General features: G+C 55.2%; 1 protein-coding gene across 1 annotated transcript; it reads left to right on the forward strand.

Moving 5' to 3' along the window:
* Window positions 1-805: 805 nt before the first annotated feature.
* On the forward strand, window positions 806-25,569 carry Poxn (paired box pox-neuro). The gene is made up of 6 exons (XM_011137868.3): window positions 806-2,318; window positions 7,160-7,203; window positions 14,150-14,370; window positions 20,032-20,272; window positions 22,449-22,620; window positions 22,882-25,569. The coding sequence occupies exons 2-6, from the start codon at window positions 7,191-7,193 to the stop codon at window positions 23,444-23,446; spliced, it is 1,212 nt and encodes a 403-aa protein (XP_011136170.1). The 5' UTR covers window positions 806-2,318; window positions 7,160-7,190; the 3' UTR covers window positions 23,447-25,569.
* Window positions 25,570-26,027: the final 458 nt, after the last annotated feature.

Genomic DNA, 26,027 nt, shown 5'->3' on the forward strand with positions numbered 1-26,027 from the left:
CTCTCTCTCTCTCTCTCTCTCTCTCTCTCTCTCTCTCTCTCTCTCTCTCTCTCTCTCTCTCTCTCTCTCTCTCTCTCTCTCTCTCTCTCTCTCTCTCTCTCTCTCTCTCTCTCTCTCTCTCTCTCTCTCTCTCTCTCTCTCTTTCCCTGTCTCTCTCGCTCGGCAGGAGCCACGGGCCGCAGTTCATTCCGCAGCCGTGGGCACAACCCGGGCCACGAGCCACGGGCCACGCGGGCCTGCAACATCCAGCACGCGACGACACGCTACCGTCACCTTCTCCCTTCCCCCGTCGCCCTTCGTATTCCCCTTCGGTCCCTCTTGCACTCTCTTTCGCGCGCTTTCGCCCCATCGCTCTCGTTCCTTCTCTCTTCCCTCGCCTGGGCGCTCACCTCGCCTCGCCTCGCCTCGCCTCGCCTCGCCTCGCCTCGCCTCGCCTCGTTGTTCCAGCATACACACGCGCGACGTACACACACGACCCGCGTGCGTACGGCCGAGCGGTAGACGCGACACGGGCGGTGGCAGGCAGAGGGTACGGGGGACCTGACCGAAAGTAAAGCCCGTAACCCCCGTTTGCGGGCCGAGCCCACTTCAGACACGCCGTGTCCTCCGCGTGGTCCACATCATCTTGTCCTGACCGCCTCTCTCTCTCTCTCTCTCTCTCTCTCTCTCTCTCTCTCTCTCTCTCTCTCTCTCTGTCACTATTTTTCTCTCTCCCCCCTTCACTCCTCCTCCTTCTCTTCCTTCTCCTCCTCCTCCTCCTCCTCCTCCTCCTCCTCCTCCTCTCTCTTTCTCGCTCTCATCCTCTCTCGTTAGTCGCTCTCTCTGCCTCTCGTTCGCTCGCTCTCGCACTTCTGCCACGGCTACCTCGGCGCGCGTATATCTCTCGCCGCTCTCGCGCCCTTGCCGCGCTTGATACCTGCGTCTCGCTCCCCTTCTGCCTCCACCTCGACGCGCTCGTCCTTCTCCTCGAGCGCGTTCGCCGGCCGACCGCAGTCGTCCACCGCGTTTGCCCTGGCGTCGCGCGGACCTGCCACTCCGCCGGCTACCAGGAGTAGCTGCACGTGCTGTGGCTCGAGCACGAGGTAGAAGCGTCAACCTGCCGCGAAGAGAGAAGAGGAGAAGTCGAGGGGGATCGCGGGGCGAGGCTCGCCTTCGGATCCCAGTGCGGATAATTCGCGAGGAAGGCGGGAGGAGCGACGGAAGTCGGAAGTTGAACGCGTGGTTACCAGTGAGCCGGTCTCTTGGTGCGAGTGGAACTGCGCGAGGACTCGGCACTTCCCGCCGATGATTGTTAGAGACGGCGGTTAGAGAAGCCGGAAGGAAGGCGAAATCACTCTCCTTCGAGATTCAGATCAGCTGCGACAGGCTGCAGGTTCCCAAGCCGGGGGGAGAGTATTCAACCTGCCGAGGACTTGTCGTTGAGCAATGATCGGATTGCGCGAGCGATGAGCGAGTACGTTTGACAGAACATCAACATACGCTCTCAATGATCGTCGCCGCGACGCGGCCATTCTTCGATAAAAGCCAGACGCGCCACGTTTGCCGAGAGGGGTGAGAAGAACGTTGACAGGCGAGAGCGCGCACGTTTCCGCGCGGAGCGCAATTACCGGAGCGGAATAAAAATAGGGAAGCCGACAGGAGAGGGCGGGCGGGCCGGGCGGGAAGGAAGGAAACACCGAGAGATAAAGAGAGCGGATCGTGAGCGACTCGGTGGAAGGTGGTCGTTGGGAGAAACCTTCCTGTCGGCATCTGACGTGTCCCCGTAGGTGTACTATTATATAGTCATTCGCATATCTCCCTCCCTCCGTTGTTCCTTCTCTCTTTCCGTCTTTCCGGCTTTCGTGTCACATCCACGTCTCATTGCCGTGAAAGCGAAGTCACTTCCTGCGCGAGTCGAGCCGAGTCGAGTCGGACTCGCGCGCGCGTTCGCGCGCGCGCGCGCATCACACGCGACACGCACCGCGACGAGACGCGTCTCTTTCTCTCTCTCTCTCTCTCTCTCTCTCTCTCTCTCTCGTCCCGCCGCGAAATCGTCGTCTCGCAGGACGTCGCACGAGGACGCGCAACGTGACGCTGTACAATGTCGGCGAACTGACGTGACCAAGAAGAAGAGCAACGTCGGCCATCGGGAGCCAGAGCGAGCAGCGAGCCTGGGAAAGCGGGACACCGTCGTCGTAACGAAGCCGGTCTCGAGGAGCGCGCACGAAGGAGCGGGTCCTCGAGGAGAGCGGATGCCACTCGGAAGAAGCTGAGGAGCACCGGCGGCAGGCCAGCAGCAGCAGCAGCAGCAGCAGCAGCGACCACATAAAAATCAACAGGTACATATACGCGGTCCACTTTTCTCTTGCTCTCTCGCGGTCACCGCCATTCATGACGGACGTTTCCGCGTGTAATTGTGCACGCGCGAGAGCGCGCGCGCGCGCGCGCGCCGCGCTTAAATAAATAAATTATCCGCCGGGTTTCTTGCCAATTAGAGCGATCCGCCTCTCGCGCGCCTTATTATGCGTCTGTGCGTACCTCGCATCGTATCGTTACACGCCCGCCCGTAACTCAACGTCGACCTTCATAAACGCTCATATTTTGCTCGGATATCGAGAAAAACTCACCCTCGCGACGTTGGCGAGCGCGCGCGCGCGCGATTCGTCCATGTGTAATCCGTTATCGGCCGGCGGATTCGTGCCGTTGGAGCGCGCCTCCACTTGGCGAGCTCTGACCGATCGCCAGCGCGAGTCCTCGTCTTTCTTCGCTGAATTTTTCTCGCGCGATCGCTCGAAATTACTCCAGTCGCTTCCGACTAGGCGTCAAGCTGTGCACCTACTGCGTCGAGGCCGCGTGTTGGATGCGTGATCTCCGCGGTCACATCCGCGCGAGTCCTTGCGCGGATCTTCAACGAAGGAAGGTATTTCCACACGCAGACAGACATTTTTACACGTTACTCCGCGCTCGCCTCGCCGCTAAAACGATAATAATCTGACCCAAATAAATAGCATTCCCGGCCGTAATTCTGCGCACGTGCGAGCGACGCCCGGTATCTCTCGCGTCGAAATTTCCGCCGACACTTATCGACTCGTGCTCGAGCGCGCCCGATACGGATTATCTGTTCCTCGCTCGAGCAAGGGAAATGACAGAGAAAAAGAGAGAAATAAAACATTGCCGCGACGCGGGGAATGCCGATATCACAACGAGATATAGCAACGAGAAGAGAGAAGCCTTCGCGAGGAACATCGCATCGTACGTCGCGTCGTACGGATCGAGGAGAGAGAATCACGTCGCGCCGTCATCTCTGTCACGCACGTGCGTGTGCGATGACGCAACGTGAAAATCAGCGGTGCTAATTACGCGATAATGATCCGACATCGCGGCGGGCGACACGTAGCGAGGGGGGGGGCGGGAGGGGCGACAAGGGAACAGGGCGCGAACGAAGGACCGTGAGACGAAAGAGGAGCGAGAAGGAAGTTGCGGGCTATACTTGAGCACGAGCATGAGCATGAACGCGAGCATGAGCGACCAGCGAGTCCCGTGACTGCGGTGGCCCCGAGGAAGGAAGGGGCGGATATATACATATACTTATTCGGCCGGGATATAAGCGATAAATATTAAAGTTCTTTATAAAGCACAAAGTCCTACCGCTGCCTACCTTCCTCTCGCTCATTCTCTCCTTCTCTCTCTCTCTCTCTCTCTCTCTCTCTCTCTCTCTCTCTCTCTCTCTCTCTCTCCTCTCTTCTTCTCTCGACCGGCACGGTGGGGCCCCTGGCACGCCATCGCTTCATTTAAAATGCAAATTCGTCCGGGTGGCGTGAACCACGGCGGCCCGAATTATTCTAATTACCCGCCCCCCTCCCCCCTCTCGATCCCTCTCTCACCCGCGCCACTGACCGATCCTCCTTACCGCGCTGTGCTCTCGAAAGCTTATCCGCCCGACGATCGTTCCGACATTCGAAACTCGAAATAATCCGGAATATCCGATTCCGAAAGTGTTTCTCTCGCGGCGTTGGCCGCGTGCGGCGACGGTCGCGAGAAAACTTGATCGCGACGCGAGCGCTGGTCGGAACGCAATTGCTTCGTTTTTTCGTGTTTCGCTTGATAAGTCGATCGGGCACAACCTTGAACATTGGTCGCGAGTAAAACGCACGTAATGTCCCCTTGCCTTGATTACGTGCTCGTAATTCATTAAACGAACACGAAATTAAAACGCGCTCTCCGCGCGGTGCTCGAGCAAGTGCAGCGAAGAAATGCGAGCCGTCTCTCCCCGCCCCCTCTCTCTCTCTCTCTCTCTCTCTCTCTCTCTCTCGGTGCAGAGCTCCTCGATTCTTCCTCCTCGCGAATATTCTCCGCGGCGCGCACCGATTTTTCCTCCCGCTCTACCGAAGGCGACCGAAAGCGACGCGCGACAAAGCGCCCCGCGCTAACGAAAGCACTCTTAATTGGGAGATACACGAGATAATTAGATTCCGGAGCGATCGCGAGGGGAAGCGGCGCCGCGCGGGGAAAGGTATATAGCGCGATTCGCACGGTAGCCGCCTCGGGTGTACGCATAAACGTGCAAAGTGTGCTGGAAACGAACGTAGATTATCGCGGGTAACGTGTTCACGATCCGAGCGAGATGTCGTGCGCATGTAGGCCTAATATATTCAGATTTTTATGGCTGGTGGCGTATCGGTGATACGGCGCTCGGTCCACCCCCCGGGCCCCTCCGCGGGCCCCCGCCCCGCGTTCGACGTCCCCCTCGGTCTCGCTGCGGCGAGGCCTTCTCGCCACGTACCACTTAAAGCGCGGGGTAGCCTAATGAATAAACAAAAACTAGATTTCGCTTAGGGCTTACACGTAAAAGCGTGACCTTACTGGCGATTTACCGCGGCGCGACGCGGCGCGACGCGGCGCAGCGCGGCGGTTCTCAAATCGATCCGAGAAGCCGTGCTCTTCGTCAGCGGGAAACGCGAGCCCCGTGCGACGACGAACGCGAGTCCGCGAATCGATGACGAAAAAACGACCGATCGACGTTTCGCCGTTGTCGCATCGTTCTTCCGCTAATTCACCCCCGTCTCTTCTGTCTCTTCGGCGCGAGTTGTCGCCGCGTTCGAAAGACTTGCCCGCCGCCGTGGAGAATTTCCCGTCATCGAGTAAAAACGCTTGCGCGATCAAGCAGGGGAATAATATTCCGCAGAAAGCTTCGCTTTTGTAATTCTATGTACCGCGCACGACGTTGTAATAGACGGGGGGGTAAGGTATCGGGGAGCGAGTGTCGAGGACACGAGTGCAAGGCGCGCGCGCGCGTTCGCCGAGCGACGGGGCGAGGCAGGAGAGCGAAGAGAGCAGGACACGTGTTCGCGAGAGTAACATCGGCAAAACACGTGGCACGCGAGAAACGCGGCGGCGCTCGCTCGCCGTGGCCGGGTTCGTTTGATTTATAATAATCGCTCAATCCTCATTACGGGAGGCTTCATCCCGAGGCGAGGCGAGGCGAGCCGATGAAACTGCCAGCGCCGAGCGCCAAAGTCGGGCCAAAAGTGATACCGCTTCGTAAGAAAAAGCTCGCGCATTCTTCGTCGTCGCGATCGAACGACGATCCTGGGCCGCCTCTGCCTGTAACGAGCACAATTTAACACCTTGAGATCCTGCCCCGCGGCGGGACTTGGTATCCACCCTTGGAGAGAACGACGTGCACGTGCAGTCTGCTTTTTTCGCCCGAACTACTCGCGGAGACGCGAGTCATTCTGCGCGGGTCTCCGGGTCCGCGCGCTGCTGCGGGTCTTTATGGACTCGTCGTGGACGTGAGAGCTCTCTTAGCCGATTCGCAGCCTCGGTGCCTCGGATCGCAGCAAGAAACAGCAAAACAGACGCCGATATGGAAAAAAGCGTACCGAGAGCGGCCGGCAGACCGGAATGGCTGGCAACTGTTTGACCGTTAGCTGGACGTTGGAAAGAATAATAGCGCTCTCGATCGCGAGGCCATTTAAATAAGCAGTCGCGGCCAGAAACTAGTCCCGCGAGGACACGAGCGCACGGACGATTAGAGTCGCGGGAGAAATGAGTTTTCATCGCTCCGCGCAGCGAGCCGCCATTTCGAGTATGGATACCGCGTAACGTATGTAATAGTTACATCAGATTAGAGCTCGCGGGGGCGAGCGTGTAACCAGGCCTAATGCGGGGGTAGGCATCTCGAATCGCAAGGGGTGAAGGCGGATCGCACTTATTACACGTATACGTCGGAACACGTCGCCGTGCGGTGTGTTGGCGCTGTAAGTGCTTGAGCATACACACACACACACACGCACACACGCGCGCGCGCGCGCACTCGAGCGCGGCGAGAAGTAAGGGTAACGACGAAGTAAGGAGTCTCGGTGGTCGCACAAGGGCGGGCAAGGGGTGCTTTGGTAATCGTGCATTAATTTGCATCACAAAGTACACGCCACCCGCCACGCTACGCACGCATTCCACGTAGTTTTCCGCTCTCCTTCGCTCTCCGTCTCGCTCGCCTCGTGACCGACGCGAGTTCTCAAATCGCCATTTCTGTCGATTTCCTCGCCGCGCCGGACGGGAATGCGCACCAGGTGGATGGCGGCAGGAAGACACCGAGGAAGAAGATCGATCGAGCGATCGAGGAAAGAAAACGGGGGTGCGATATGGCGTGAGACGTTGCGCGGAGAGCGAGCGGCGTTCGAAGCGGGACGTGTAAGTCACCGGCGAGATAATTAACGCGATCGCAACGACATGTGGAGGGCTGAAAAATGAAGTCGTCGTGGCCGTACGGCGGTCGCTCGGGCGGCGATCTCGGGGGTCGATTCGTTCGGGAATGAGAGTCACGGTTGGCTACCGGCAATATTTTGCCGCGCTTTGGCTTATCGGTACAGTTGCATATTTAAGGGTTGCCATGTCAAGCGTCAAGCGCGCCCTTTGAATACATTTAAATTCATTAACGGCGAAGGCTATACTCCCGCGCTCTATAATACGTCGCATGGCGAAAACACGCACGAACACATGGCGTGCGCGCGCGCGTGTGTGTGTGTGTGTGTGTGTGTGGGTTGGTACATGCGCGATACATATGTCAGCTCCGCGGGATCCACGGCACGAGAAGCGCTTATGCTTTGCACTTTGTAGTTTCCAATGCGCTCGTCTTTTGCATCCCTAACAAAAAACGTGTATTTTTCTTCTGTTTCAGATACACACGGAGTAGCCGATTGCCCGTCATCATGCCGCACACCGGTGAGTAGATTCTCTTTTCTCTTCTCTTTTTTTTTTTTTTTTTTTTTTTTTATTCAAACCGATTGAAGCTTCTGGAAAAGAGCCGGCTACGCAATCTTCCCATCCTCTCCTTCTCCCTCCTGTCCCTCCCGTCTTGTCCCGACGCGGCGTCGTACACGTACGTGTAACGTATGCTAATTTTTCCGCGCGAGAGACATCGCGCCGACGACGTCGTGGCCGTGGCGAGCGACGGCCAGTTTGCTAAATAGCCAATCTCGCGATTCGCCTGTGAGAATTATAGCTTCGCCCGGTCGCTTCCTGATTTATGCAAGGGGGGAATGTAACACGTCGTTATGGTTTCCTTGGGACGTTCGAGCGCTACGGGGTCAGCTACCGTCGGCGAGATCACAGGACGACTCTTTCGCGCAATCGGCAGTAAAAATTAAAATTTCTCCCTTCTTCCTTCTCTCACTCTCACGGTGCGCGCGCGCGCGCGCTCTCTCTCTCTCTCTCTCTCTCTCTCTCTCTCTCTCTCTCTCTCTCTCTCTCTCTCTCTCTCTCTCCTCTCTCTCTCTCTCTCTCTCTCTCTCTCTCTCTCTCTCTCTCTCTCTCTCTCTCTCTCTCTCTCTCTCTCTCTCTCTCTCTCTCTCTCTCTCTCTCTCTCTCTCTCTCTCTCTCTCTCTCTCTCTCTCTCTCTCTCTCTCTCTCTCTCTCTCTCTCTCTCTCTCTTCCTCTCTCTCTCTCTCTCTCTCTTCCTCTCTTTCGCTCTTATCCGTCCACCTCGAGACTCGCTCGAGGCGCACTGGAGACTAAATTACGATTTGGAAGGTAGTTTGACAGTAATTAACGAAGAATTTTATACCGTGGATCGAACGCCGAGATCTATGGGCCTGTTATTAAACGAGTTTAATTACAATCTCCTGGCTCCCCCTCCAACATGGTCTCCTACCCTCTCCCTCTCCCTCTCTCTCTCTCTCACACACACTCTCGTCGCCTCCCTCTGCCTCGCTGTTCGCGTTGGCCTAATGCTCGTGTGAAAAAATGCCGCTTTCGTCTCGAGCGATCTTTCCTTCTTCCGACTGCAGCGTCGGGTCTCGCGGGTGATTTTCGAAATCGGCGAAAGTATACCGAGGTCTCTCAGCTCCACACGTGGAGCGGCCGGCGCTCGCGGGTCAACCGGTTGCTGGGCGATCGTAAACGTTTACACTTGCGTCCGCCGATGTGAATTGGTCGCACACAGGCCGAGTCGCCGCCGGTGAAAATATTCCCGGCGACGTGAGAATCTCTCCGTGATCGGGGGCTTTCTTCGTTAACGAGTCGTTAGAGCGAGGTAATGTCGAGTATCTCGCAGGAGCGACGTACTATTAACGGCAGCACGAGCGACGAGAAGGAGATTGTATCCCCCTGAGCAGATGACTATCGTCAGCGCCCCGAAGCGCACCTCGCAAATTCAATGTTGCCTCGTGTGATCATCGACAAAGTTCATGTTACATATGTTAGCTCCCAATTATCACCGCGCTCGAGAGAGTCGCAGGAATAATCGTCGAAGCGATAAACAGTTAATAACAGCCGCCGTAGTTAACCATCTTAATACACTCCCATTTGGAGGGGCCGGCCTCGTCGCGTGTGTGTGTCCTTTTAAGACAGATGTCGGAGCTGATAGCTGGACGAGAGCGATCCGCGAGCGACACGCTATTCGGCATTGATTCGACTTGCACGATGCGATGATGCCCCGATACTCGGGTGTATTCTCGGCCGCAAAGGAGGGAGAGAGAGAGAGAGAGAGAGAAACGGAGGAGGAGAATGAGAGAGAAAAAAGAGAGAGAAAAGAATCTGTTAGCATGGACGCGGATCGTGATTACAGGTAGGCAGGTGTAGAGTTTGGTTAGGGCCTAAATGGCCAGCGCGATAGCGATCGTTGTTGGCCGGCATTAGCCGGGCTAATTCTAAGCTAACCAGCATTGTGTCTCGAAGGATATCCCCTTCTTTATACGCTCGCGAAAGGGTCTCGAAGGGACTCCGCTCGGAGTTTGACACAGTTTGCGTTCCGTCGGGAAGTAATACAAGAGGAGCGCACCTTGCGCTAACACGAAAGAGAGAGAGAGGATCGTCGCGCATAAATAAATAAGCCGCTCTCTCTCTCTCTCTCTCGTAGTCGCTACGATGCGCTAATAATGATAGTGCAAGTGAGCATTGTTCGGGGGATTCACCCGAGAAGCGAAATAATTGGCGCACGAAATCATGGCGTCTGTCCTGCGAGGCGGCCTGACGGCCGAGATCGGCGATCGATGAGACGAGAGACGATGAGAAATTTTACGCGCGCTGTTTCACTTCTTCGGCATTATGCCAAGGTGCCTTAATGAGCCGACTGCGCGTGTTCGGCGATCGGTGACGGGTCAGAAGTCAAGGTGAAAACGCATAAATTCGGAGAGAAAAAAGCCTGGAGACCTTTCTACGGAGAGGCGGCCGCGACTTATCTGCGAAATTATGTACAAGTTCCGGCTTGGGCTAATGAAATCTTTTCGGCTCTCATTCCGGCGGGCCGCGGAGCCGATGATTTCACCGGCGCGGCGAATTCATCGGCGCGCCGGCCATCCCGCCGATGACGAGAAGATACATCCGCTTGCGGCATTATTATAGACATATATATATATATTATATAAACGCAGACCGAAAGCATATGCGACGCCTTGAAATATCACGGCGATCACGAGCAGGTTTGAGCTTCCCGAAGATACACGTATCTATTTGGCCGTCCGCATTCCGTCGGGAACGCGCTTTCAAGTCGCGACGGCGACTTTAACGCCCCATGCCCCGTTACTCACCACCGACAGCGGTTACTCGTGTCTGCGTCGCAGCGCACATTCTCGCACCAATCACAATCCCAAGCCGATTCCGCTGGTCCGTCGCGTTTCTACGGCTCGTCCGCATTTCCGGCACCTCGGTCGCCACGGTGCGCGCGCGCGCGCTTTTTGTCCCGCGAGTCAACCGCCGCGCCGGTACTTACGACGGGCCGCGGCCAGAGGGGTGCACCGTTAACGCGAGGCTCCATTATTTCGTGAGATCCGTCGGCAGATTTGCACTTAGATAAAGACACCATTTCGGCCAGTTTTTGCCGTAATAATAATTTGGCGGGCCGCGGCTGGTCGCGGACGGAGCGGAGCGTCCGCGTCCGTCCCCGGAGCGTGTGTAATTCTCACGGCGCGTAACATCGCGGCCTGTCGGAGAGACGAGTACGAGGACATTAAGGGTGGCGGAGGGGAGGGGAGGGGAGGGGGACGCGCGCGATCAATTAATCGCATGAGAATAGTCTTCTCAGCGTAAGGCCGTGGTGGCGCAAAGCCCCACGTCTGCTTCGCATCGAAAGGGGTTAATCGTCGCCAACTGTCCGACGAGCGACGGTGGAGGCGACGAGAGTCCGATTCGATCTTTATTTCCGGTTTATAGCGACCGTTATGCCGGTCGTTAATGAATATCGTACATGCGAGCGAGCACGCGAGACGCGCACCGCTCGCATCCCACGGAAGTAATTTCTCGGCCGAAAACGAGTTTCTCGCCGCGTTGTCTCCGCGTCGCGCGATCGGTGGACCCTTGAATTATCCAATAAAGGCAATCCGTCACGCCTTCGACTGACGGTCATTACGAGCAATCTCCAGCCGCGTACGTGGCCATTGCGAAAGGTGAGCGCGGAAGAGCACGTGAAATTGGAGAAGAGCATTTCGCAATTTCGCTCGACGGCTAATGACTCTCTCTCTCTCTCTCTCTCCTCTCTCCTCTCTCTCTCTCTTTCTCTCTCGCATGCGCGCGCGCTCGCCCGCGGATTCGCACCCCCTTCGCGCGAATAAACGGCGCTGACGAGCGCTCTAATTGGAAGATGATCGCGGACTTTTATCCGTCGGCTGTAAAAGTGTCTATATAAAGTGCGGAATTACCACATCGCCGGGAACGTGTAAAAATCGACATCGCGGAAATAATCGGCCGCTCGGCAGCGTTCCCGGCTCGAAGTGTGGAAGCTCCAACGAGGGAGGTGCGGAGAGGCAAAGAGGACAAGAATCACGGAGAGTAATCGCGATCGTCCGGTCGGTCAATTAGCCCCGTAATACGCCAAATAAAGCGCGGATTCGCGGAATCGGGCCGTAATGGCGCGGCAGGAAAGATTGACGAAAACCTTTTCTTTGGTCCCCGGGATCGTTATTTGCGAGTCTGCGAGCCCGGAGAGCCGTCGTCGTCGTCGTCGTCGTCGTCGTCGTCGACGGCGGCGGCGTTAGTGATCGAGCGTAATGACATAATTAGTCGGCGCAGATAATAATTAGCGATCGTCTTGGTCGACGCAGTCCGGTGCATCCGGATGTCTACGTGAAGGCGCGTGGCTCGATTTATATAAGAGCCCCATGGCATTTACGGCTCTGGTCCTCTCGGTCCTTTTGTGTTCCTTCCCAACGGAGAGAGAGAGAGAGGGAGAGAGCGGCCAAAGAGAGAAGGAGAGAGAAAGAAAGAGAAAAAGAGGGAGATCCGTTGTTAGTAACGCCGCCTTTCGGCTCCGTTTGCGCCGAAAATAATCGCCGGGAATCAGATCGAGATTATCCCTCCCGCTCGTATAAAGCGCCACGTTATTATTCATTAAACTTACACACGGTTCAAATACGATTAATTTTTGTTTTTCTTTGAGACGCTTCGAGACGCTCTCAGCTCCTTCTTTCTTTCCTTCCTTCCTTCCTTCCTTCCTTCCTTCCTTCCTTCCTTCCTTCCTTCCTTCCTTCCTTCCTTCCTTCCTTCCTTCCTTCCTTCCTTCCTTCCTTCCTTCCTTCCTTCTCTCCTTCTTTCTTTCCTTCGTCATGACGATCGCGTTAAACCAACAGCGGCGCGACTGCAAAAGAACCTTTTCTTGCCACACGCATCATGATAGACATATGAGCGAGATTTAATTGTGATGTTTAAAGGGTTGGCGCGGACCGAGATCACGGACGTGAGTTCGTTCATTTGTTCCTCCCGTCGTAACGGCACGTCGAGATTAAGATACACCTCTCTCTCTCTCTCTCTCCGGATTGTAATTTCACGCTGTTGAAAGCGGCCGGAGCGCGTAGTCTCTCACGGGTGAACTCGCGGTCGAATGCTAATCGGCCGAAATCTCCATGAAATTCCAAAGCGCGTAACGTAATTATGCTATTAACTAGTCAGCCCAGACTACCGCGACGATTTGGAAATTAAGAATCGCTCGCGATGAGTAAGCCGTGGATTTATGACGCGGGATTTCATTCTCGTTGACGGCGACGACGACGACGACGACGACGAAACGCGGACGAACCGAATTATCTGTTCCGCGACCTTTTCTGGCTTTCCACCATCACCATCATCACCGTCATCACTGCCACCCCTCCTTCTCCGCGGCGGTCTCTCTTCCAGGCGAGTACGACTTTGGTGCTGGTCAGGAGACAAACAGACACTGTCGTATAACTCAGATTTTATTCGGGCCTTAATGTGCATCGGCCGCGCGGAATCGTTTAAGCGATTCCTTTTCGACGGCGGAACATAAAATTCGTGATCAATTGGCGTTTTTATATTCGCGGCGCGACGAGCCCGGGGGCAGAGGTAGGAGGAGGGGAGGTCGCTTATACGCGATACCACCGGCGGAATAATCGATTTTATAAAATCTTTGACGGGGAAACGTCGCGCGTACGACGCGTTATACGACGTGTCGTCCGATGTCGCATGCGCGGACATGATCGTCCGTATAACGGCACAAATGACACGTCGCGTTACGTGATTTAAGTCTACATTGTGCGCTCTCTCTCTCTCTCTCTCTCTCTCTCTCTCTCTCTCTCTCTCTCTCTCTCTCTCTCTCTCTCTCTCTCTCTCTCGTGGATACAAATTGCTCGATTAAACGGTTTACGGACGTGAACGCGGCGAGGATGGGGCGAGAAGAAGGAAAATATTTAAAACTCTCTCTCTCTCTCTCTCTCTCTCTCTCTCTTTCTCTGTTTGAGAATACGATATCCTGAAGCTCGCCTTTAATTACTTTTACATACGTCGCTGACGGATCTAAACTCAATCCCGGCTCTTCCCGTCACGGATACATTATGCTAATTCCTGCCGGCCCTGAGACCGCGACTTAATGTACTATATTTCGAGGACGTCGGATTTTATTAAGCGGACAGTTGCTCACGGACAGTCAAACGCCACTAAACGGTGGCGCGTTTGAGGACTCGAGCGAGCTCGGGGCGACTCCTCGGACGTCTCGACGGAAGAAAAGAGGATAAGAGGGAAAAGGAGACAGAAGAGAGAAATGACCGCGCGAGATGCGAGTAACGACTGCCGCGCCGGAAGAAATCTGCTCGAGATTCTTCCGCGATCTGCGGAGAAACACGCGTCCAGAAAGGCGTGTCCGTGAATGTCGACGTAACAGTCTCCGGTGCGCGCAGACGAACTCATTAATATTGGCATAATCTCTTCGTCGCGTAAAAGCGCAGGCGAGCGGCCCGGCAGGGCGCGCAAGGCGCGCGCTAATTGCGCATGAGCCTCGCCTCGAGGAGTGCGCGACAAACCGTACACGCACACGTACGCGTGCGCACGTGTGCGCGGGTATTTCGCCTCGCTTCGGCCGCCCGGTATTTACCGGCCAATAATGACAGATCTCCCTGTCCCTCTGGGTCCTCCCGCGGTGATATTCGTCGTAGCGATGTCATTAGCGGCGGAGAGCGACGGAGGAGACCGACCTGGCCGCTGCACCTGCCGTCGACCTTGCGACCGGGCGATCGCGATCACGATCGCGCGCGATTGCGCGCTATTAGCGGATTTCCGTCTTTTTTCTCTAGCCCTCTCGTGTAAAACCGATAAACGGCGTTCACCGAGCCGCGGCCGGCGCGAAATCTCGAGTCGAGCTCGACGATTCCGTTCTTCGCTTCCTTTATTGCGTAGTCGCGGATCGTCAGCCTCATCTCATTAACGCAACGACGATCTTCTGTTTCAGGACAAGCCGGGGTGAATCAATTAGGCGGCGTGTTCGTGAACGGCAGACCTCTGCCAGACTGTGTGCGTCAGAGGATCGTGCACCTCGCCCTGGGCGGCGTCAGGCCGTGCGACATTTCGCGGCAGCTACTCGTGTCGCACGGCTGCGTCTCCAAGATACTCACGAGATTCTATGAGACGGGAAGCATCCGGCCCGGCAGCATCGGCGGCAGCAAGACGAAGGTAGGATCTTTGGACGTGCGAATTGTCGTGGATAAGATGCCACTCGATGAGAAATCGCTCGAGAGGTGAAAGGACGGAAATCCAAGGGCGTATCGTAGTCGACTCGTAGTCAGCTCTGATTCAGGGTCGATCGATTTGATTTTTATCAATGTTCCTGTTGCGACAACGACTCGGTCGAGATTAGTACACGAGAGAGAGAGAGAGATGAATCTGAAGAGTTTTGGCGTAAAATGCACAGTAACAGCGCGGTGATAGAACGACTCGCGGAAGAGACTCGATGTCGGTAGTTTCGCAAAAACACGTGAAAACGAGCTGGTATGTGCGAGCGTATATGCGCATTAGCGGCACATCTTCCTCTGATGAGGGAAAAGACAGAGAGCGCACGAGACTGTAGGTAAGCAAAAGAGAGAGAGAGAGAGAGAGAGAGTGGCGCGCAGTCGCGCGCTCAAGCATTCCTGATGTGATTTTAAGTAAGGGCTGCGTTTCGACCGTGCGTGCAATTATCCAAACACCTTGCAACGGCGCGGCATTTGCATAATTTCATGGCTTTGCACGCTTTTCTCGCTGGCACCACCGGCTTAGCCTAGCCTCGTCTGGGCTCGCACGCCACGTCGCCGTCGCCGTCGCCGTCGCCGTCGCCGTCGCCGTCGCCGTCGCCGTCGTCGCCGGACGACGTCTCAGCGCTGCGGGAAATTCATCAAATCGATCGATATTACGTCGCGCGCGGCAACGAAAAGCAGGACGCTTCGGCGATTCTCCAGTTTATTCGCTGATCGGGCCGCGGATAAAGTCACGAACGAACGTCAACGTCTTCGTCGTCGCGATACTTAACGGCGGCGTTGGCGGCGTTTATCGCGCTGATAATCCTCGCGAATGCGGGGGACGTCGTTTCGCCTCCTCGGGTGCTGCGCATCGCGCGCTGCTATCGCTGGTATCACGCGCCTACACGGTCCCGCTAATGACAATATAATTCCACGGTGCGTACGTCGGGAATTTCTTACGACGCTGCACGCCGCTCCACGCCGCGCCGCGCCGCGTCGAAGACGATGGCGCAGCCGTTGCCGCGCGAGTTTCGGCTTAATGAATTTATTTCAATAACGCCGCGTCGCCGCGTGGCGTCCGTCGACCTTCCTCTCTGTGCGAGTTGCGAGTTCGAGAACGCTTCTCCGTCGTGGCTGCAGAGAGAGAGAGAGAGGGAGGCGGGGGGGAGGGAGAGGAGAAAGAGCGAGTCGGTCCGGCTCTCCCGTATAGGAACCCTGAAGAGGGCATTTAAATTCCGGCTGTGTGGCACGGGAGGCCGATTACGCGCGCATGTAAACGATAGTCATCATCCACCATTACAGCGTTCGGTTTTATTTTGCGTATGTCAAAATAGTCTCGCGGCGAAATAATGGTCGCCGCGCTTAATTCGGCCAGGTCCCGCTGCTCTTTTTACCGTCTTTTGTAACGTCTCTCATCCTGCCTCCTCTCCGCGCGATCAACCGACCGACTTTTGTTCACTTTTTCACTTGTGACAAAGCGACGGTGGTAACCTTTGGTAATTTGGCCGAGAAGTTGCAGGAGAAAGAGTCTCTCTCTCTCTCTCTCTCTCTCTCTCTCTCTCTCTCTCCCTCTCGCATCTCTCGATAAGCGAGTACGTACAAAAGATCGCTCTCCTTCTCTCTCTCTCTCTCTCTCTCTCTCTCTCGCTTTCTTTCGCGCCTTGCACGCGCAACGCGCAGTACGCACCGCGCAGTAACCCGCCCACCGTCCTCCGCAACAAAGGATCTCTCCGGCAAGAAGATCGTTAGATATCATCCCCGAGCCGAGCCGGAGCACGTCACTGTCCGTCTGTAAGTGGCTTTTACAGCGATTTAAAATTACGCCGATAATTAAATAATGGCTACTAGGTAAACCCCTGCCCTCCTCCCCTTCGACTCTTTTGATTGCGCGGCAGTATTAACTCGGCGCGTATCAACGTCGAAATCCTCCCGACACCGGCATTTAACCGCCCCCCTCCCCTCGCCTCCCCTCCCATCCTTGCCATCACGTCGATTTCCATCAGAGAGAGAGACGTTCCGATTTTCCTGCTGAGTAACGAAAGATGAGCGGCGCCCTGTCAAGATAACGTTGCCCTCCATTTTGAGTCTGTTATTACGACTTTCCGCGCTCTCTTTCTCCCGGCGCACCCTCGCCCGCGATATCGCCCTTCGTTCTCGTAGATGCCTCCTCCCCACCTCTCTCCCTCTCGCTCTTGGTCTCGATTTTCGCGTAAACCGTATTTCGTTTTACCCGGCGGCTGAGGCGCGCGTATTTACGGCGAGGTTTGCGCGCGATAACGGTATTTAATGAAATTTATCTTGGAAGCGCTCGCTCGTCGGGATTGCCACGGACAGCGCGGGCGCGATCTCCTCTTGCCGAGGACGCGTCGTGCGCAATTTAACGTGCGATTTCGCGAATTAATCGACGAATTATCGGCGAATCTACACGTGTACGCGGCTACGATACGTAACATTTTCGAGGCATGTCCACGTACTTTCTCCGTTGTTTCTCTCTCTCTCTCTCTCTCTCTCTCTCTCTCTCTCTCTCTCTCTTTCTCCTCTTGACATACGCGTGCGCGTCAATGCGATACGCGTCGGGTAATGGGCCGGCGGCACGACAGAGAAAATTGTTTCATGAAAAATGCACGGGCCGTCGAAGAGCCGCGGTAATAAAGTGGAACGTCAAGAAAAAAATCGCGCGATCCGCCGCGCTTGGTCAACGAGCGAGCGAGCGTGTGTGTGTGTGTGTGTGTGTGTGTGTGTGTGTGTGTGTGTGTGTGTGCGTGCGTGCGTGCGTGCGTGCGTGCGTGCGTGCGTGCGTGCGTGCGTGTGTGTGTGCGTGTGTGTGTGCGTGTGCGTGTGTGGGAATGTATTTTCTCCCATATAATATATATAACAGTCCGGTAATATTAACGCGCGCTCTCGGGCGCGCGTGGTGGCGGCGGAATACGCATCGGCCGGCACTTGGTACTGTTTACTTCGGCTTCGCGATCGCGATCTCGCGCGCAGGAGTTTCTCGAAAGTGTGGAGAGGGGAATTCCGGGCGTGAAACGCGATAAATATTGTCACGGCTCCGGCGCGGCGCGAGCGAACATTTATTTCCGCGGGCGATTCGCCCGCGAACACGCGGGCGCGACGATCGCGGACGTTTTTCCCCGTTTATCTGGCAATTAAGATCTCGCGCGCGCGCGCGTCCGTTGGTCTAGGCGGCGGCGGCGACTCTACGAGTCGTCCTCGCGATCGGTCCCCGCGCCGACACCCATTTATTCTCCGCGATGCATGATGAATAGCGGCTGACTAAAACGCCCGCGACAAATGAAAACGAACGGCGGCGCGCGTTTTCCGTGTCTCGAGTCGCGGAAAATTACATTTCCGAGCCGCGACGTTTCTCCCTCCGTTCGGAGGGAAAAGCGGGAAAGGATCCTCCTCGACTAGCGTGCACCCTGCAATTTGTACGCGCTGCTCGAACGTTCCGACGAGCCCCCGAGTCGTCGCTCGTTCGATCGTCGCATCTCCGACAACACCGACGACATCGGTGCTCGTCCCGCGCGAAGCATGGGAAAAATGGGGCGAAAGGTGTCGACGGTCGTCGTTGTCCTTATCGTCGAGGAGCACTCAGGGAGCGCCCGGGGTGCATGTAGCGAGGCGCGCAACTTGTGTGCGGTAATTACCGAGTTGGTCAACCTGTTCGTAGCCCGGTATATACGGGTTATCTAACGTTTAGTGCCAGATGTCCATCCTGCCTGGCCAATTTCCTCCGACGGTCATACACACACACACACACACACAGAGCGGGCGTTCGCGCGTGTGCACGTGCGTGCCCGCGCGCGATTCGATGTGTGCTCGGCGACGCGAGGGTCCGCATTAGGACGCGCGTATATATTGTCGGGCCGGGGGTAATTGTGGCAACGACGACGGAAGTGTCAGATTAGAATCTGAGATGCTCCCGACGGGAGCACGCGATGCTTGTCCTAACCCCCTCAAACTATTAGGCGGCCCTCTCGGTTCTGGCTGCCCCCGAGGCGCAGCCCTTAAGCGTTCCCGTCAGTGGTGCTTCCACCTGCGAGATTACATTACCGCGGGTAACGACGATTCGCACGTCGTACTCGTCCCGCGGCCTCTCGCGAACCTTCTCCACGAGTATTGCCGCCGGATGAGTGCCGGAGTCAGGGAAAAAGACGGGAAGAAGAAGAAGAAGAAGAAGAAGAAATGCTTTTCAGTATCGGTAGAGAGCTTGGATGTGACACGGTGACGCGAGATTGCGGACCGTCAATAGTCGAGGAATAGAGACATTTTTGTCGGGCATGGAGCCGACTGTAACTTTCTCAGGGAACCCATCGCGGACCCAGCCGAAAAATTTATGACTGCTTTATATTCAAGAGTCATAATTCTTTTTAACACTATTGTGCGTCTCGACTACCTTTCTCTCTCTCTCTCTCTCTCTCTCTTCTCCTCTCTCTTTTCATCTCGACGTTCTCACCGCCCGCCTTCACGCCAATCGTATCGATCATTGTCCTCGGCATCCACACTTATCCCGCTCCTCTGCCAAACAATTTGCCGAGAGATCGTATCGGGCCCACGCGACCGGCCGCAGATTACCGGCGCGCAAAACGCCAGGGACGCGAACGCCTCTTGAAATGGGATCTCGTTGCAATCGACAGGTTCGGTGATACCGTTTCGTTCGTTCGGCGATACATACCTACGCGAGGGAGAGAGAGAGAGAGAGAGATAGAGAGGGAGAGAGAGAGAGAGAGAGCGAGAGAGAGAGAGAGAGAGAGAGAGGAATAGAGAAAGGGAGAAAAACACAGACCCCTGCGCGAGTCCAGGCGAGGAAGATGATCACCTTTCGCCGGCGATTGGTGCATCTCGCTCACACCGCCGCGCCGCGCCACGCCGCGCCGTCGCCCCTCAAAGAGATGGGCGATCTCGAAATCTGTACGGGCCGAATAACATTTCCATCGCGTTAGCATAAAATTATCCGCGTGCCATTACCGTTCATTAGCAAGTCAAATTGACCCCGTCCAGATTGAGCACCACTGGGGCCCCCTTTTGGGGTACAACCGGTGGGCCCCGTGGCAGGCAACGGCACCGGCGAATGGTACCAACCCGTTGGTACCGTCGGTGAACCCAGGTGAACAGGGGCTAACACCGAAAAAATACGGTGCGCGAGGTGCTTACCCTTCGCGCTCGCGAGCGCGCGAGCACCCACCTACCAGCGGACCCTCTCGCTATCTGATTGACGAGCCCGAGCTCTTCACCTGTGAACGACATATGCGCGTGCGACGACAGTGCAGCCGAGCGTTCGCGTTAATTTGCCGGTGAGATAACGCGGCGGTTTGGCCATAAAACAGAATGGAAGGAAGGCAAAGAGGACGAGAAGATTCGCGCGCGCGCGCGAGACGATTAACAACGGCATCCCGACACCGATAGGCATCTTCACGGGAGACGGACACGAGCACGGCTGCTCGAATCGACGAGAAGCCTCTCGGAGCTTCGCGAGAACGAATTAGACGCCGACGAGAGAGACGGCGTTGACTGACAAATTCCGCGAATACTTGATTCGCGCGATCGCGCGACGACAGTCTCTCTCTCTCTTTCTCTCGTAACGTTGTCACCGTAATTTATGTTTCTGTCGTTTCAGCAAGTAGCCACGCCCACGGTGGTGAAGAAGATCCTGCGGATGAAGCAGGAGCAGCCGACGATGTTCGCCTGGGAGATTCGCGAGCAGCTCGCGCGACAGGGAGCTTGCGATCCGCAGAGCTTGCCGTCCGTGTCGTCGGTCAATCGCATCTTGAGAGGCGGTGGCCTGCACACCGATCTCCCGGCCATCGAGGGCGGCACATCCGGCGGATACGCGTCGCAGATTCCCTCCAACGCCAGAGGTGAGCTGAAAGCTTTGAGGCTTTCGAAGATCGAAAGACTGAGAAAGCGGGGGAAAGAGAACGGAGAGAAAATCAAACGGCGACGACACTTTGTATCGTGCATTTTGATGGGGCCTGGCATCGTACTAATTATAAATTTACACACACAAAACACCCGCTGATATCGGCTGCTCTAACAAGTAAACCTCGGGGAACGTCAGCCGCCGATTTGTTTCCAATTTTTTATAGTTATTTTTTATGTCAAAGTACGAAGAAATCTCTGTTATCGTTTTTAGCTTAAATTAATTTTTTCTATTTTTTCGAAATTTTTCGACTTTTGCACACAAGTACACTATTTTATACATATTTAAAACAATGTTTCTTAAGAAATATATGTATCCGATTTGTTGAAACTTGCACACGCATGTCGCCGATTATGAATCAGAACCATTTTATAAAATTCAAAATGGCGGATCTAATATGGCTGACGTCATGGTTGAAAAAGTGTTCAGTCTTACGCTACATTCGACGTTGGATAATCTTTCGGCTCTTCACTATCCAGCAAACAAGCTCATTTTAACGTCAAAATCTGGTGAAAAATAAACAAGAAATGAACAAAGAACTTGAGAAATCTCGAAAAAATTGAAAAAATTAATTTAAGCTAAAAATGATAACAGATTTTTTTATATTTTGACATTAAAAATAACTATAAAAAATTGGAAACAAATCGGCGTCTGACGCGTTCCTCCCCGAGGTTTACTTGTAAGCCGAGACGAGACAAATTCGAAATCTCTCGCGGCTGAGACTGCGAGCGGGAGAACGCGCGAACGAGCGGGCGAGCGACGCGGGCGCATATTTTCGCTGCCGAGCTTCGTGAGGCCATTATATACGACGGTCGTGGCTGCCTCGCGAGTGCACCATTACAAACTAATGATGCCCTAAACACCTGTCCCTAGCGTGGAATTGCCCTCTGCAGCAGCGGCGGCGGCGGCGGCGGGCGGGATCTTTTTGCGTTATTTCCAGAAGAAAGACGATAAATGTCCAAAAATGCGAAAGCCAGCGCCGAAGAAGAAGAATAGCGAGAGAAGAACGACAAGGGGGATGGGGGGTTAAGCTGGCGGGGGGGGGAAGAAGAGTGGCAAGGGAAGCGCGGGGAGAACGAAGAGGGCAGATTTCGAGACACCCCGTTGCCATGATTGACTCGTCAGCGAAAGCCACGCCAGGGCAACAGACACGCAACCCCGTCGCCGTCGCCGCCGCCACCGCCGCCGCCGAAACGGAAAATTTGCCTCGCAATTTGTGACGTCGGATGCCGCCGTTGAAACGCTGCTCAATTTACCGGCTTTGAGCAGCTAATTGCGAAACGAGCGACCTCCTCGGCGCGTTCGTCTTCATCTTTATTTCAAATCATCATTTTCCTCCTGCCCTTCTCCCTCCCCGGCAGTGACAGTCGGCGCCTACGCGTGTAGGTTTGTTTTCGCGGCGATACACGGCGCGTAGGATAGAGACATCCTCGAGACGAGAGAACACTCCTCGTCGGACAAGAAGGATGAAAAATCGAATACTCGCACGCGCGTGTCGGCTTACTCGTCGACAAACAACCACGAGAGCGAGAGGCGCGCGAGAACACGCTCGGTACTCCCAATCACGAGAAATTAGCGTTAGAAGCCCACATATCGTTAGAGCTGACCACACAGGGACGGGGAGAGTCTCCGCTTGTTACGGCGAATAAAAAATAACGCGTGCACCACACGCATGGCAGCGGATCTATTTATACGGCGATTAAATTCAGCACGAAAAGAAGAGAGAAGAATACGAGCACTGACGTTCCTTGACAGCTTCTTCAAGATGAGCGGCGGCGATCCTCTTCCAATTGTGCCGTCGAAAAAAGAACCGTAGGCTCCCCTTGGCCGCCGCGATCAATAGCCTCGCGCGATCGAGGCTGGCCCTCCCCCACCCCTTCGGCCATCTTGAAGCCTTCCTATTATACTTAACGACGTTGTTCTCTCCTTATCACCGATGCGAAAAATTACGCGCAAAAAGAACAGAGATAAGTGCACGCGTATCCCCGACGAGTATCTCTTTATTAACGCGACCTCCCACACGCTGATTTTCGACGAAGTTCCTTCCGTCGAACACCTCTCGAAAATGGGTCAGGCACCATAGCGTCAACGGATGTGTGATTCCGCTTTTCCAGATGCGCTCATGAGAACGGACTACCAGCTGTTCTACTCGGGCGCGCTGGGACCGCTGCACATCTCCGCCGCGAATACCGGCAGTACCGGCACGCCGTCGTGGAACCAGAGCTTCTACTCGTCCCTCTACCAGGCGACGACCCTGCACTTGCATCACGGGATGCAGTCGTTCGCGTAAGTAAAACGTTTCTCGAGCGAGCGAGCGAGCGAGAGCGAGAGCGAGAGAGAGAGAGAGAAAGAGAGAGAGAGACCAGAGTGAATTCAACGAGACGCGTGTACAGCGAAGAGAGAAGAAGAGGGGAGAGGATCGGTCGAACCAACGTGACAACGAGCGAACCGAAACGTGCTTATTTCGTCCATCGCGTTACGTTTGTTCCATCGTTCTTCTCCGCATGAGAAAAAGAAAGAAGTGACCCCGCGAATTTGTGTTCGCAGACCGCTGGACGCCGAGCGTCTGTCGGAGCAAACCGGCGCGCAGAATCAGCTGGAGCTGAAGTCGAGCTCGAGCTCAACGGCCGGTAGCGACGACTCGCTGGACAAGAGCGACCTGGACGAGAACATCGAGTCGCAGGAGCATTACAAGTCCTTCCGGAACACACCGATAATCCTGGAACTCAGCCAGAAGATCGGCAGCGACCGGAGCGCGTTCGTCAGGCACGGCACGCCCAACTCGGCCGTGAACCTGGACAACGCGCGGGAGAGCCCGGTGTCTATCGTCGACGCGAGCCGGCAAGATCCGACGCAGTCGCACAGGATTTTCGAGGTGAAGAGCAACACGACCTCGAGCACGACGGCGACGACGACGGCAAACGAGGCGACGACGACGATGACGGCGGCGGTGGTGGAGAATCAGCCGTTGCAGCCGCAAAAGAAGAAGAACCCCTACTCGATAGAGGAGCTGCTGAAGAAGGATGAGAGCAGGTCCACGCCCAGAAGGCCGAGATTGCCCAACGTCGGAGTGGTGCAGCCCTGTGGGCTAGTCGTCAGCAAGGAGATCTAAGCTCGGTCGCGTCGGAATGTCGGCCGTCTCACGACGGCGACAAGCGTCAGACTCGAAGCTCGCGTTGCATTCGCACCGAAGCATCGAACAATCGGCGCCTGCTGCTTACATCGGTAAGAACGGACATTGCGCACGATGTGATGAGCGTACGTCCTGGGCTGTAGGTATGTGTGTAGTATTAACGCTAAGGGTGCGAAGAAAGACTCGCGAACGATTGCGTTACGCTCGCGCCAAGGTCATTCCTTCGCATCCAGACGAGTAGCCATCGCGGATACAGTGAGAGTAGCGAATATCCTAGGTGTTTAACTACTTAGAATACCGAGTAAGCGTAGGAGTTTGAAATAAAGAAATAAAGAAAGTTAGAAATAAAGAAAGAGGCGAGGCCTAACGAGGCGGGTAATCTCTGCCGCTCCGCTGGGCAGCAAGCGAACGTTTTACGAAACGAAAGAACAAAAACGTCAGCCATATACGGTAACGGTAGGATCGACGAGATGTACTGTCGATGGTAACGTAGTGAAGTACACGTAATCCTTTGTGTAAGTTAACTTATAATTAAATTATTATTTTCGCGCACACGTACACACACACACACACACAAACGCACACTCTCTTTCTCTCTCTCTCTCTCTCTCTCTCTGTTCCATTCCACGTCGCTAATCCCGGCCGATTCGCGCTCGATCGAAGCGCACGGTCGTCTCGAAACACCGAGAGACTTCGCTTGTCTTCACGGTGCGCGAGCGGCGGGGAGACGCTCGGAAAACCGCCCGCGAAAAATTGCCCGTTACTTTCGCTGATTTATCACGGATGAAGCGGTTCGGCGAATCGCCGCGCGATGAAGCATCAATTAACGTCGCCGGTTCCGCCGCTCCGACGACGGCGCGCCATGCGCATGATTGCCGCCTTAATATAACGCCATAAATTCAGCGCTTTCCGGCTGACACCGGGGGGCAATAAAATTCGACATTTGCACATCTCCCCTCCCTCTCCCGTTTCTCTCAAACACTCAATCGAGACGTAATTCTGCACCCACGTAAGCATCACCGACGAGGGAGGCGGAGGAAGCGGCAGGAGCGAAAAGCGCGACACGCGCTTGACGAAAGTCAACATTTCGACATTTCGAAGATTCTGTTCAGCTTCTCTCTCGCTCGAGCGCGAGTAGCCGGCAAGCAGTTGGACATTTCTCCGGGCGGTTCGTTTGACGGGATCCTACGAGCGCGGCGCGTCCTCCGAATCCCGCTCGCGCTCGACGCAGCGCGTATGCACGGGTGATTACGCGTCCATTGTGATTCGCGCGTTTAGAGCTCGGTGAAAATGGCGCGCGCGGTGCCGTTATGCGCCGCGCAGATCGGGCAATTAAACGAAAGCCTAATAAACAAACGGCTGTAAAGCACGCGCGGATGCGCGGAGCGTACTCGTGAGCCGCGCCGGCGCCGGCGGCGGCCGAGGCGGCGGTGCAGTAAAGCCATAAACGGTTCGGTCGAGGGTGTCATACGCGGACACGCCGTGTGTATACCTTGTAAAATACGACGATACGTCGCTCGCGTAAAAAGGGAATTAAATAGCGACGTTACACGGCGACGAGCGACCGGTAGGGCTTGTCCTTCCCACATCCTCCCGCCTCCCTCACGCGTTTGCATTTACAACGTTGTAAACCTTTGTATCTCGTTTCTCATCGCGGGCTAATTAATGCACTATAAAACGTTAGTGCTTTAATGCCGAACGATTTGCTCGCGTTGCTCTCTCGCGCGCCCGCCCGGCGGTTTCTGGAGGTGGCAATTCCGATCCCGCGCGAGAACCGTGTCGATGCGCGACGGAGATTCACGCTCGTTCCCACGCGTAAAAGCGGGATCTCCTCCGCGTGCAGAACCTCCTCTGGAATTGGTGGTCCAGGGGAGCCTCGCTGCGTCGAGGGAAACGCGCGGAGGACGCAGAGAGGAGGCTCGCTCGCGCGCACCCTGTGCGCCAGCGCCGGCTGCTCTTGCGAACGGCAGCCATTCACCGCATTCAACTTCCCTTTCTTTTTGCCATATAAGGAGATTACTAGATCTTAAGGTGAACGCGAGACACGTCTCAAGGAAGAGACTGTGTTTACTCGTAGGCATTCTCTCTCTCTCTCTCTCTCTCTCTCTCTCTCTCTCTCTCTCTCTCTCTCTCTCTCTCCTCTCTCTCTCTCTCTCTCTCTCTCTCTCTCTCTCTCTCTCTCTCTCTCTCTCTCTCTCTCTCTCTCTCTCTCTCTCTCGCCTGAAATATTTATTTTAGATTTAGATACCGCGAGAAGAGCACGCGTGCGCGTATTTTACGCATAAAATAAGCGCGCGCTGGAGCGAGCATTCTGCGCGTCGTGTTATTCGCGGGAAGAGAGAAACGTGCGTTTATACAATTTCATCTTTGTCGAAGAGATGCAGGACTTCGCGTATTTGCCATTTGTTGAGTATCGACGACGATTCTTCGATACGCGTTGATAAGGTTTTCAAGAATTGCGCAGAATGCTCTCTTTCTCTCTCTCTCTCTCTCTCTTTCTCTTTCTGTTTCTCATATAGAGATCTGATAGTTAGAAAGATAGTCTTGTACAACAATATTT

Source organism: Harpegnathos saltator, unplaced genomic scaffold, assembly GCF_003227715.2.
Source record: "Harpegnathos saltator strain DR-91 unplaced genomic scaffold, Hsal_v8.6 scaffold18, whole genome shotgun sequence".
In the NCBI taxonomy this organism is placed as follows: Eukaryota; Metazoa; Arthropoda; class Insecta; order Hymenoptera; family Formicidae; genus Harpegnathos; species Harpegnathos saltator.